Source organism: Sus scrofa, chromosome 16 (assembly GCF_054392235.1).
Source record: "Sus scrofa isolate SSC_HxYL_T2T_F1_AM1 chromosome 16, Sscrofa_HxYL_maternal_Yorkshire_Landrace_v2.0, whole genome shotgun sequence".
Classification (NCBI taxonomy): domain Eukaryota; kingdom Metazoa; phylum Chordata; class Mammalia; order Artiodactyla; family Suidae; genus Sus; species Sus scrofa.
In genome coordinates this window covers 59,826,114-59,839,868 of record NC_139398.1, presented here as the reverse complement: position 1 = coordinate 59,839,868, position 13,755 = coordinate 59,826,114, and the positions used below count along the sequence as shown (strand labels likewise).

At 39.8% G+C, this 13,755-nt stretch overlaps 1 protein-coding gene across 4 annotated transcripts in view; it reads right to left on the bottom strand.

Annotated features, from left to right (window-relative positions):
- Positions 1-13,755, bottom strand: part of BDP1 (B double prime 1, subunit of RNA polymerase III transcription initiation factor IIIB) — a 108,302-nt gene that overhangs the window by 6,698 nt on the left and 87,849 nt on the right. For 2 of the 4 annotated variants that reach the window (XM_005672526.4, XM_005672527.4), the window contains exons 33-38: positions 11,842-11,905; positions 11,157-11,343; positions 9,810-10,008; positions 5,360-5,396; positions 3,784-4,042; positions 1,161-1,419 (exon numbers count right to left, since the gene is read on the bottom strand). In XM_005672526.4, coding sequence (XP_005672583.3) covers positions 1,161-1,419; positions 3,784-4,042; positions 5,360-5,396; positions 9,810-10,008; positions 11,157-11,343; positions 11,842-11,905 — 1,005 coding nt within the window. The remainder of the gene's footprint in view (positions 1-1,160; positions 1,420-3,783; positions 4,043-5,359; positions 5,397-9,809; positions 10,009-11,156; positions 11,344-11,841; positions 11,906-13,755) is intronic. The other 2 variants (XM_085002421.1, XM_085002422.1) reach the window with 1 other exon arrangement.

Sequence of the window (13,755 nt, the reverse complement as noted above, 5' to 3'; positions counted from 1 at the left end):
CACTGAGCAAGGCCATGGATAGGACCCATGTCCTCATGGATACTAGCCAGATTCTTAACCCACTGAGCCACGACAAGATCTCCATATACTTTTTTTTTTTTGTCTTTTTGCCTTTTCTAGGGCCGCTCCCACAGCATATGGAGGTTCCCAAGCTAGAGGTTGAATCGGAGCTGTAGCTGCCGGCCTACGCCACAGCCACAGCAACATGGGATCTGAGCCATGTCTGCAACCTACACCACAGCTCATGGCAATGCCGGATGCTTAACCCACTAAGCAAGGCCAGGGATTGAACTCACAACCTCATGGTTCCTAGTCGGATTCGTTAACCACTGTGCCACAAAGGGAAGTCCTGTACACTTTTTATTAAAAAAAAATTTTTAGGAGTTCCCATTGTGGTTCAGCAGTTAACGAACCCAACTAGCATTCATAAGGACTCGGGTTCAATCCCTGGCCTCGGAACCCAACTAGCATTCATAAGGACTCGGGTTCAATCCCTGGCCTCGGAACCCAACTAGCATTCATAAGGACTCGGGTTCAATCCCTGGCCTCGCTCAGCAGGTTAAGGATCTGGCATTGCCATGAGCTGTGATGTAGGTTGCAGACGTGGTTCAGATCCTGCGTTGCTGAGGCTCTGGCATAGGCCGGTGGCTACAGCTCCAACTGGACCCCTAGCCTGGGACCCCACATATGCCGCGAGTTCAGCCCTTAAAGCCAAAAAGCCTCCCCCCTCAAATTTTTTATTAAAGTATAGTTAAAAGTAAATATTACTTTTACTAAAGTATAGTATAGTTTACAATGTTCTGTCAATTTCTGCTATACAGCAAAGTGATCCATAAATATACATTCTTTTTTCATATTATCTTCTATCATGTTTTATCACAAAAGACTGGATATAGTTCCCTGTGCTATACAGCAGGACTTATATATTCTAAATGTAATCACTTATCCACTCTAAATGTAAGAGTTTCATCTAATAACCCCAAACTCCCAGTCCATCCCACTCCCTCTTCCTCCCTCCTGTATTTTTTAAAAGAGAGCAGGAAGATCTTTATCTACTGTTTTACAAAGACATACAGAGGAGAAGAACTGCCATGTTTTTCCCAGTCTGATATCCAACCCATTCTATACAAATAAACAAACAAATAGTAGTTATCACATACCTGAGTTGCTGAACTACCAGTATTCCCAGTATTCGTAGATTGAGTATTAGCAACAACACTTGGAGATGGAGGCGGATCAGAGGGCTCTGGAGTTGTCTTCTGGCTTTCACTGAGTGGATTAGATACTTGCAAATTCTTTCTTGATATGGGTATAAGAGGTTTTAGGCGTTTCTTTCTATGAACCTGAGTAGGTTCATCAGACTCCAAACTATTCTTTGAACATATTAAAGATAAAAATCCCAAGGGTCTTCTGCCAGGTCTAGAAATGCAAACATAAAGATATTCAACAACATTCAGTTAGACACATTCTTTGTTTGTTTGTTTTTTGTCTTTTTGCCTTTTCTAGGGCCACACCTGTGGCATATGGAGGTTCCCAGGCTAGGGGTCTAATCAGAGCTGTAGCCGCCAGCCTACACCACAGCCACAGCAACTCGGGATCCAAGTCACATCCGCAACCTACACCACAGCTCACAGCAACACCGGATCCTTAACCCAGTGAGCGAGGCCAGGGATCGAACCTGCAACCTCATGGTTCCTAGTCGGATTCCTTAACCACTGTGCCACGATGGGAACTCCCATAGATACATTCTTAATACCAACTTCTTTTCCATGAATGCTAAACCAACACATGATACCAAGAGTGGCACATATACTAAGTTCTGATACCACTATGCCATGACATATATTTGTGACACAGGTCAAAGCTTACTCTAGAGCAGTACTATCAAGCTTAAAAGTGCATACAAGGGAGTTGCTTTGTGGCTCAGCAGTAACAAACCTGACTAGGATCCATGAAGATGCGGTTCAATCCCTGTGTTCAGTGGGTTAAGGATCCTGCATTGCCATGAGCTATGGTGTAGGTCACAGACGTGGCTCGGATCTTGCATTGCTATGGCTGTGGTATGCGCCAGTGGCTACAGCTTCAATTCAACCCCTAGCCTGGGAACTTCCATGTGCCACAGGTGCGGCCATAAAAAGTAAAAAAAAGTGCATAGAATCACCTAGGATTCTTATTAAAATGAAGATTCTGACTGACTTGGTGGGGAGTGGGGCCTAAGTTCTGTATTTCTAACAAGTTATCAAATGACGTCCCTGCTGTGGTCTCAGGACCCCACTCTGAGCAGGAACACTAAGCAGGGCTCAGCAAGCTATGACACATAGGCCAAATGCAGTCTAGCACCTGATTCTAAGAATAAGTCTTGCTGGAACCCAGCATGCTATATGTTTACATGTACGGTTGCTTTGATGCTACAAATGCAGAGTTGAGTATTTACAACAGAGGTACATGGCCCACAAAGCCTAAAATACATAGTATGTGATCTTTTACCAAAAAAAGTTTGCTGATCCTTGTTCTAAAACACTGCTTCTTAAGCAGTTTAATCCAAATCCCCATGGTTCTATTTTAGCACATCTCAAATGCCAGAAAAGATACCCCAGAGCTTTACTCTCTACAGTGTAGATAACAAAAACAACAGCTTCATTAAATACGCCTTTTCAATTTATATGTCCTTTCCCCCCTTTCCCTTAGTGGAGGCTGGTACATGCCTTCCCCTCTCCAGCTCATCAACTCCATGTTAATGATGTGAATGCTGCTGACAAGCCAGAGTTATCCATAACCCAGAAGATTCCCTTGTGGAGTGTGAGGGAAATAATGTGGAAGAAGCTGGCTTTGGGCTTATATTCCACACTTACTCTTACAGGGAGAAAGTCAGAGCTTACCTCACTGGTATGCCACAAGAGAGAAAAAGGCACGCGTTATCTGGGACTTTAATAAAACAACTTCCAGAGTTACCTCTGAGGTCAGCCCTATATCTCAGACTATCTAACCTGCCCCACCTTCCTCTGAATGGTAGGATAAATAATTATCAAAATAATAACTGTGAAGAATCTGGAAAAGAAAGTGTGCAATACCAAATTCTAAAGATTTTCTATCTTAAAGACAAAGTTTTGGAGTTCACGTTGTAGCTCAGCGGAAATGAACCCAACTCGTGTCCATGAGGATGTGGGTTTGATCCCTGGCCTTGCTCAGTGGGTTAAGGATCCGGCGTTGCCCTGAGCTGTGGTGTAGGTTGCAGACAAGGCTCAGATCCTGCGTTGTCATGGCTATGGCTGGCCACCTGCAGCTCCGATTTGACCCCTAGCCTGGGAACTTCATATGCTGCAGGCGCAGACGTTTAAAAAAAAAAAAAAAAAAGGCAAAAAGAAAATAAATAAATAAATAAAAGTCAAAGTTTCAGCACTTAAACTCTTGTGGCGTAGAATGTATATTTACCTGGAATAGTCTGATGAAACAGTTTAACATTATTACATTTCCTTTGATGACACCCCTTCCCTTTACATTACTGGCAGAGGGATATAAAACACCATCCTTGGAGTTCTTTTGTGGCGTGGTGGGTTGAGGATATGGCATTGTCATTGCAGCGGCTCAGGTCAGCCATTGTGTGAGTTCAAACCCTGGCCCAGGAATTTCATGTCACAGGAGCAGCCAAATAAATAAATTAATAAAAAGAAAATACCACCCTTAATACTGGACTTACTCAGCTACACCTATCCCATAGAGGTTATATTTATCCTTTAAAAGAGAAAAAGAGAGAAACATTTATTAAAGATATTCTCATGATACCTGGATAGTGGGGTTTTTGAAGACGATGTAATGTTATCCATTGACATAGAAGCAGCACAAGTTCTTTCTTCTTTATCAGACACCATTATCTCATCCTGAGGTAACTCAGATGCATTCTTTTCTTGTGTATCTGTTACTTTATCAGGAGACCTAGATCCAATACTCTGAAAAGTTGATTCAAGTTGCTCTTTCTGAGGTTCTGGCATTGTAAGTGTGCTTCCTAAGGTAGGGAAGTTATCTTGTCCTTGGCAAGATTCCCCTTCAAAAATAGAAAACAAATGGTATGTACACATATTGAAATTAATACATCCAATTAAATTTGAAGAAGAAAACCCATGACACCCTATCATGAACCTATCCTCCTAAGAGTAAGCAACATTATAAATCAGTGGGGTTATCTGGAGTACTAGGAATATTATAATGACTTCAAGCTATGGTAACAGCTTCTGCATTCAAATATAAGGTGATCATATCAATGACTGAACTTATCTACGAGACAGAAACAGACTCATAGACATAGAGAATAGACTTGTGGTTACCAAGGGTCGGGTGGATGGGGGACAGATGAATTGGGAATTTGGGATGAGCAGATGCAAACTAGTACATATAGGATGGATAAACAACAAGGTCCTACTGTACAGCACAGGGAACTCTATTTAACATTCTGTGATAAGCCATAATGGAAATAAATATGAAAAAGAATATATACATGTACAACTGAGTCACTTCGCTAGACAGCAAAAATTAACAGCATTAAAAAAAAATTAACAGCACTGTAAATCAACTATACGTCAATTATTTTTTTTTAATAGCCATTTCAATATAGTTTAACTTAGAAAAGCTTTCGCTGGGGGGGCAATGGGATGGGGATTTGGAATAGAACTGTTGTAAAACTGGGTGGTAAAGGTGGCTGTACGACTATAAATATAACTCCCTGAATTAAAAAAGAAAGAAAAAAGCTTTTGCCATGAATATCTTCCGAACAAACAAAATGAGCGTGATTACTTTCTAATCTCAGGGTAAAGCTAAGGACATATAAAACTCCTTTATTCCAGCTTTCTAATTCCTAAAATGTAGTTGTTGAGCTTTTACAGGCAATCCTGTGGCCATATGGTTTTCTAAAACTATTAAAGTAGCTTTTATGCCCACTAAAGTTCCAAATTCAAGATCTCAGCAAGGAAAAAGAACTTTCTTTTTTGCTGTTTTAGGGCGATACCCACAGCATATGGAAGTTCCCAGCTAAGAGTTAAATGGGAGCTTCAGCTGCCAGCCTTTGCCACGGCCACAGCAACATGGGATCCGAGCCACATCTGCAACCTCCACTGTGGTTCAGAGCTACATTGGATGCTTAACCCACTGAGTAAGGCCATGTATCGACCTGAGTCCTCATGAATGCTAGTCAGGTTCATTACCCCTGAGCAATGACGAGAACTCCAAGAAAAACTTCTAATAGAAGCATGTTTCTTAGAGAAGAGTGAGCAAGACTCTGCTTCAATCCCAAATTTAAATGAGATGCATCAAAAATAATCAGGGGTACTTAGCAAAATGTAGTCATATTAACATTAATTTTACTCACCAGTTTCCTCCAAATTTATTAATTCCTTTGAACACACCTGTTTTAAGAAAATTTACAAAAAAAAGTTAGCAATTTATTTATCAAAAAAATTTATTTTACTTTTTTTTTTTTTTTTTTTTAAATTGGCCAAAGCTATGGTACACAGAAGTTCCTAAGCCCAGTATCAAACCCATATCAAAGTAGCAACCCCAGCTAGAAGAGTAGTGACCATGTCGGATCCTTAACCCTCTGAGCCACCAAGGAACTCTCTTTCTTCTTTCTATCACCCAGAAAACACTAGCGTCAGACATGTTTTATAGGAATTCTACAAACATTTATGGAGAAGACATTGCAATTATTATTTATAAACTATCCCACAGCACAGCACAAGAGGGAAAGCTTTCAAATACTTTTTATAAATTAAGCATAACACTGATACTTAACCAGTCTCACATCAAAGCAAAAATATCAAATGAAATATTACAGGCATAATTCATCAGCACATCAAAAGACTAAACTGTCATGGAGTGGTGCAGCAGCTTAAGGATCCGGCACTGTCATTGCAGCAGCTGGGGTCTCTGTGGTAGCAAAGGTTCAACTCCTGACCAGGGGATTTTTATATGCCGCAGGGGCAGCCAAAAAAAAAGAATTAAACATCACAAACAAATAGAATTTGTTCCAGGGATATACAGATGATTCAATATTATAAAACCTATTAATATAAGTCAACAGATTTGAGGAGAAAAACAATATCATCTCTCTATTTGCAGGAAAAATGTCTGACAATAGTCATTCTTTAAAAAAACTTAAAACTGAATAGACAGTCATTTTCTTAACACCTTAAAATGTAACTACTGCAAACTAAAAGCCAGCATCCCACTTCATAAACACTGTTAAGTACTCCCACTAAAGTCAGGAATAAGAAAAAGATACCCATTATCAGGACTACTTTCTGACTTTTTCTGAGTTATATTAGTGAACATAATTAGAAAAGAGAAAGAAGTTAAAGGTATAAAAAGTAGAAGGAGTTCTCATTGTGGCTCAGCAGAAATGAATCTGACTAGTATCCATGATGACACAGGTTCAAACCCTGGCCTCTCACAGTGGGTTAAGGATCCGGAATTGCTATGAGCTGTGATGTATGTCTCAAATATGGCTTGGATCCCAAATTGCTGTGGCTGTGGTCTAGGCCAGCAGCTGCAGGTCCAATCTGACTCCTGGTCTGGGAACTTCCATATGCTGTAGGTGTGGCTCTAAAAAAAAAAAAAGTAGAAGAATTAAAGTTATATTTGCAGATCATATGATTGTTTGTTTACTTAGAAAACAAGAAAATTTACTATGTACAATGAGGGGAATTTAGTAAAGCTCTCTAGATAAAAAAAATTCAGTGATAATAGCAAAAGGAAAGATAAAATTTTTAGGTATAACCTAATAAGAAATTTATGAGATTTATATGAAGAATAGCTTAAAATACCATTGTGAGACACACAAAAAAAGACTTTAACAAATGGAAAGACATACTGTGTTTCTAGATATGAAGATGCAATATCTCATTTTATTTATTTATTTATTTTTATTTTTTTGTCTTTTTGCCATTTCTTGGGCTGCTCCTGCGGCATATGGAGGTTCCCAGGCTAGGGGTCTAATCTGAGCCATAGCTGCCAGCCTACACCAGAGCCACAGCAGCGCAGGATCTGAGCCACGTCTGCGACCTACACCACAGCTCACGGCAATGCCGGATCGTTAACCCACTGAGAGAGGACAGGGATCGAACCTGCAACCTCATGGTTCGTTAACCACTGCGCCACAACGGGAACTCCTTTTTTTTTTTGCAGTATCTCATTTATAATGTCAATTTTCTCTGTGTTAATCTGTCAAGTTACTACAATACTAATACAAGTACCGATAATTTAAAAAAAAAAAATCTCTGATAAGCTAATTTTAAAACTACTATAAGCTTTCTTTTCTTTTTTTTTTTTTTAGGCCCACATCGGTGGCATATGGAAGTTCCCAGGCTAGGGGCCGAATCAGAGCTGCAGCTGCCAGCCTGTGCCACAGCCACAGCAACACTGGATCCTTAACCCACTGAGTGGGGCCAGGGATCGAACCTGCAGCCGCATGGATACTAGTCGGGTTTGTAACCACTAAGCTGAAATGGGAGCTCTGAAAAACCACTATAAACTTGAGAACATATAAACAACTAGGAGAAAGAAGAAAACTGTATAGGGTGTGGGGGAGACTATTCCTTTGAGATATTAAAGACTTAAAAGCTACAATAAATGGAGTTCCCAACATGGCTCAGAGGAAAGGAATCTGACTAGAATCCAGGAGGACACAGATTTGAACCCTGGCCTTGCTCGGTGGGTTAAGGATCTGGCATTGCTGTGGCTGTGGTGTAGACCACTGGCTACAGATCCAATTCAACCCTTAGCCTGGGAACCTGCAGATGTCATGGGGTGCAGCCCTAAAAAATAAATAAATAAATAAAAAATACCGTAATTAAAAAAGCGTGGGAGTTCCCACCATGGTACAATAGGATTGGCAGCATCCCTGCAGCTCCAGGATACGGGTTCAGTCCTTGTCCCATAATGGGTTAAAGGATCCGGTGTTGCAGCAGCTGCAGGCCATGTCACAGCTGTGGTTTAGATTCAGCCCCCGGCCTGGGAACTTCCATATGCCACAGGTACAGCCAAAAAATATAAAAGGGGGAAAAAAAAGACAAAAAAAAGAATACAGAGTCACTTCATAGAGAAGAAAATACACCTAGTTCTTAAGCATAATATGAGAAATGAAAAACTATTCCTTTTTTTTTTTTGGTCTTTTTAGGGCCAAATCTGCAGCATATGGAGGTTCCCAGGTTAGGGGTCAAATGGGAGCTAGAGCTGCTGGCCTACACCACGGCCACAGTAACACAGGATCTGAGCCGCATCTGTGACCTACACCACAGCTCATGGCAATGCTGGATCCCTGACCCACTGAGCAAGGCCAGGGATCGAACCCGCATCTTCACAAATAGTAGCAGGATTCATTTCCGCTGCACAACAGGATCTCGCGATATACCAATTCTTAACCCATCAGATACAGAGGAATACACTGCCTCTGCTGCCTGCTATCACCTAAGGACTATTGGTCTTCAAACATCCCTGTGAGAATACTGATTCTAAACTAATTCTTCCATAGTGTAGTTCTCCAGTGTAGTACATTATGATGAGTATCAGAAACAAAAATAAGAGGGTGCTTAAGAAACCTACAACACAATAGCGGGTAATCGATTCTGCATAGTATTGTCAGGCTTCTCTGAGGTAGTGATGACTGAGCTAAAGAGGTCTGTGTGTTTTGCTAGGAAAAGTTCATAAAGAAGAGACAGCAAAACAAATGCCCTGGGACAGGAAGGAGAACAGTGCACTCTAGAAACTTAAAGATGACCAATATAGCTAGAGATTGAGGCAGAGACCAGCATAAGATGAGATTAGAGAGAAACAGCCAGACGAATACAAAGCTTAGAAGTTCTGGTTTTATTCCTAAGAGCAACAAGAAATCTAAGTAAGGCATTATGGTAATGGCAGTGATGATATTACCTGTACCATCTCAGACAAAAGGGAACTCATTCAGAGAGGTGAAATATCTTGTTAAGATCCCACAGCCATGGAGTTCCCGTCATGGCTCAGTGGTTAACTAACCCAACTAGCATTCAAGAGGATGCGAGTTCAATCCCTGGCCTTGCTCAGTGGGTTAAGGATCCAGTGTTGCAATAATCTGTGGTGTAGGTTGCAGACTTGAGGCTCGGATCCCACATTGCTGTAGCTGTGGCGTAGGCCAGCGGCTATAACCCCAATTAGACTCCTAGCCTGGGAACCTCCATATGCCCTGGATGTGGCCCTAAAAACAGAAAAAAATAAAAAATAAAAACTTAAGACCCCACAGTCATTAAGTGGTACAGTCAAGATCCAGATATGTATGATGCTTTCAGCCTTATTTTTAGCTAATGACATTGAGCTGGAAATGGGTTTCCTGATCAATATCCATCAATTTTCATCTACAAATGGTTCAAAGTGAAAATCCCAAACTGGTTTTATCTGGATTATTTATGGTGAAAAGTATTAGAACTATCTTTATAACTTTCTTCTTTTCAGAGCTGTGCCTGCAGAATATGGATGTTCCCAGGCTAGGGGTCCAATTGGAGCCACAGCCTCTGGTCTATGCCACAGCCATAGCAAGGCCAGATCCAACCCATATCTGCAACCTACGACACAGCTTACGGCAACCCTGGATCCTTAACCCACTGAGCAAGGCCAGGGATTGAACCAGCATCCTCACAGATGCCAGTTGGGTTCTTAAATCGCTGAGTCACAAAGGAAACTCCTAGCTTTAGATATTTATACATATCACTATATGAAGAGTCTAAAGGAAAAAAAACAGAAATAAATCCATTGTAATACAGCCATCTCACTTGTTTTTGATTCTATCTTACCTCAGAGGTATATTTTTGACAATCGTCACTTGAAGTGAGTGAATTTTTTTTGGCAGGAGGAACATGGTCACTTTCATCAGGACTACAATGAAATCTCTTCCTGGATAAAAGTTCCAAATTCGCAGGAGGCTTTTCAGAATCATCTCTTCCAGATAAATACACGGCATCCTGATCAACTGGAATTACCGGAAAACTCACACTGCATAGAAAATATAGACACATTAAATTAGTTACATAATGAGGTTAAAGGCTGAGCTATCCCAATGAAAACCACACCAAAACTTCAAAGTAATTAATATATACATGGCCATGGCCACAGAAATGTTAGTTTTGAGCTCCACTCATACTTAAAGGTTCGCAGCTTAACATCCATAATAGTGAATTGAATCTGAGGCATAAAATTAGTGTTTTCCTTCTCAGTAATGCTAAATTTTAGCCTAAAATGTCTCTTCCTAACATAAAAAGCTTTGACTTATTTTTTATTTTTTTAACAATTTTTATTTTTTTCATCACAGCTGGTCAATTTTCTACTGTACAGCAAGGTGCCCCAGTCACACATACATGTATACATTCTTTTTCTCACACTATCATGCTCTCTCCTAAGTGACTAGATATAGTTCCAAAGGCTTTACCTTCTCATGTTAATTGAGAGACAATTAAGCATCCTAACCAATGACTATTAAAATACACCTTAAGAATTCAACAGCAAAGGATTAAAATGAGTATCAAAAATATTTTTAAAAGTATTCTCTCTGATGAATTTTGCACGTTTCTGTGAATCGGAATTTAAAATAGATATAAATGCATACAAAGTAACCACAACTTTAACAGATGCTTTTTATGATATATATATGTCTATATATATATATATTTGCTTTTATAGGGCTGCACCTGCGGCATATGGAAGTTCCTGGGCTAGGGGGTCGAATTGGAGCCGCAGCTGCTGGCCTGTACCACAGCCACAGCAACGTCAGATCTGAGCTGCATCTGCAATCTACACCACAGCTCACGGCAACACTGGATTGTTAACCCACTGAGCGGGGCCAGGGATCAAACTCACATCCTCATGGATACTAGTCAGGTTCATTTCCACTCCTATGGCCTATTTTTGAGCTTTCGAAATACTTAAAAATACCAAAAAAGTTTCATTCCTAATATACTATATATTTAAATGGTATCTTTATTAGATATAAAAACAATAATTTCTTCTCTAATTTACCACATAGTTACTAAATAAGGTCTCCAGGACAACTGCAGATAATGTTGATGAATGGCTTGTTCAATCGACACCATTCAATTCATAAAGCACTTTTCCTCCTAGCAGAAAGAGTTTAGCTTATTCATTACCTCATATCCCCCCTTTCTTCTTTATTCACTGATTTGACCAATATGGGCGCTGGCAGTAAAGTGTTTGGCAGTAACTGCGTAGTGGTATCAGCATATTCTTCTACTGCACTGGTTGGAATTTCCACCAGAGTTAAAATGAATGCTTGTTCATCTTCACCATCTTGATGTACATTAGCAAGTAGATCCACTATCAAAGGTTAAAAATTAGTAATGAAAAACTGAACCATGAAATGATAGAAAATCATTCATTTATTTCACTTTTTAAAAGTCTCATAACAGGGAGTTCCCTTGTGGTACAGTGGGTTAAGGATCCGGCATTGTCACTGCAGCAGCTTGGGTCGCTGCTGTGGCTCAAGTTCAATCCCTGGCACAGGAACTTCCACATGCTGTGGGCATGGCCAAAAAAAAAAAAAAAGTCTCATGACAACATATCCCCAAGAACAAAAAACTGAATTATGCCTGTTAAGAAATAAATAAATAAAAAGTAATTTCATAAAAGATAAAGATGATTCACCCCGGAGAAGACAACAATACTTAAACACAAAATACTTCAAGTTTTGTTTTTGTTTTTTAATTTAAGGTCATCATAGACTAACAAAAACTGTTTTATTTTCCCACAGTCAAATGGGGAATAAAAAACCCTACCACTAGATTTTTGTAACACTACTGAAGCAGATTATCATACCTGAGTCTTGAGGATTATTTACATTCTCTTGTTGGACGTCTGGAATACTAGCTGGTGGACACTGCTATAAAAAATTAAAATAAAAGAGTAAGATTGACAAAATCTCAATTTTAAAAAGTTTTCTTGACAATGTGATGTAGTGAATAGCTAATGTTTCAAAATGCAACTTATCTAACCTATAGAATTTTTCCAGTGTTTTGAAACTTCTGGTTGTACCAATAAACTTCTGATTCATCTAAACATATATATACCAGAATACACAAAGGAATTCTGACTAAATTGTGAAATATGTGTAGGCAATGAAATGATTTTTCAAGTAACCAGAAAAGGAGATCCAAACTCCTCAACCTTCTCTCCATCCCCCTCACAGCAGCCACTGTACCATTATTGGTGACATGTGTATGGAAGCAAAGCTCCTTGCCTCCAGCATGGCTCCCTCTAAAATGCTTTCCACAAAACTGTAAACACTATTTTCTCTAAGATGAAACTCTGATTGTAATTTTCTATTGCTCAAGGTCTTAAAACTTTCATTTTACAACCAACAATTTCAGGCAAGAATCATTAACGCATACTAAATCACTTACTAGGTGGAAAAGATGTTATTATAAATGGAGAAATCTTTTCTTTTCTTTCTTTTCTTTTTTTTTTTTTTTTTTTTGCTTTTCCTAGGGACACTCCTGCGGCATATGGAGGTTCCCAGGCTAGGGGTCTAATCGGAGCTGTAGCTGCCGGCCTACGCCAGAGCCAGAGCAACGTGGGATCCGAGCCACATCTTCGACCTACACCACAGCTCACGGTAACGCCGGATCCTTAACCCACTGAGCAAGGCCAGGGATCGAACCCACAACCTCATGGTTCCTAGTCGGATTCGTTAACCACTGAGTCATGACAGGAACTCCATCTAATAGAGAAATCTGGTAGGCACCATCCTGCCAAGTAATCACTCGGGGGACAAAATGACATTATGTGTTCCCTGATATAATGTAAATGGAAGAACGTAACATCACCTACTATTTAGTACTCTTGCCAAAAAATGTTTAACTTGAATCTAACAATAAGGAAGCAATAAAAAAAAAAAATCCAGATTGTAGCCTAGCTTGGAGTCTTCTAAAATGCCAGGTACACAAAGGTAAAGGGCAAGAGGACCACTGTAAATTAAAAAGATTAAGAAAAAATAACAACTAAATGCAATGTAAGAGGCTTGACTGGAACTGTATACCACATAATGAAATCATGCTAGATGGTATGGTAATACTGAGTGTGATAGTAATATCGTCATTTCTCTGTAAGACAATGTCATTGTTCTTATCAGATACAAGCTGGAGTATTTGTGGGTGAAGGCTTATGTCCTCAATTTACTTTCAAATGCTTCAGTTTTTTTTAAAGTATCTCTCAAGATGGAGAGCAACACGAAGAGAGAAAGAGACCAATGTTTACAGCTAGATATGCACACAAATGCAGGGAAAATGTTAGCATATGAGAGTACTGTGTGAGATTCTTGCAGCTCTTCTCTAAATCTGAAATTATTTCAAAATAAAAAGATAAAAGGTTTGAGGATGAGGGGTGCTGTAGGTGCAGTGGGTTAAGAATCTGACTGCAGTGCCTTAGGTCGCTGCGGAGGCATGGGTTTGATTCCTGGCCCAGTGCAGTGGGTTAAAGGATCTGGCACTGCCACAGCTGTGGCCGTAGGTCACAGTGATGGCTCAGATTCAATCCCTGGCCCAGAAACTTTCATATGTCGTGGGTGTGGCCATTAAAAAAAAAAAAAAAAAAAAAAAAGGTTTGAGGATGGGGGAAAAAAATCCCATAACTTTGGATATACTCCAAACACCTCAGCCAGTCATAAGAATTCTTTTATGATCTGTCCCCAGGTTACCTAACTTCATCTCTAACCACTTTCTTCATTTATATTCC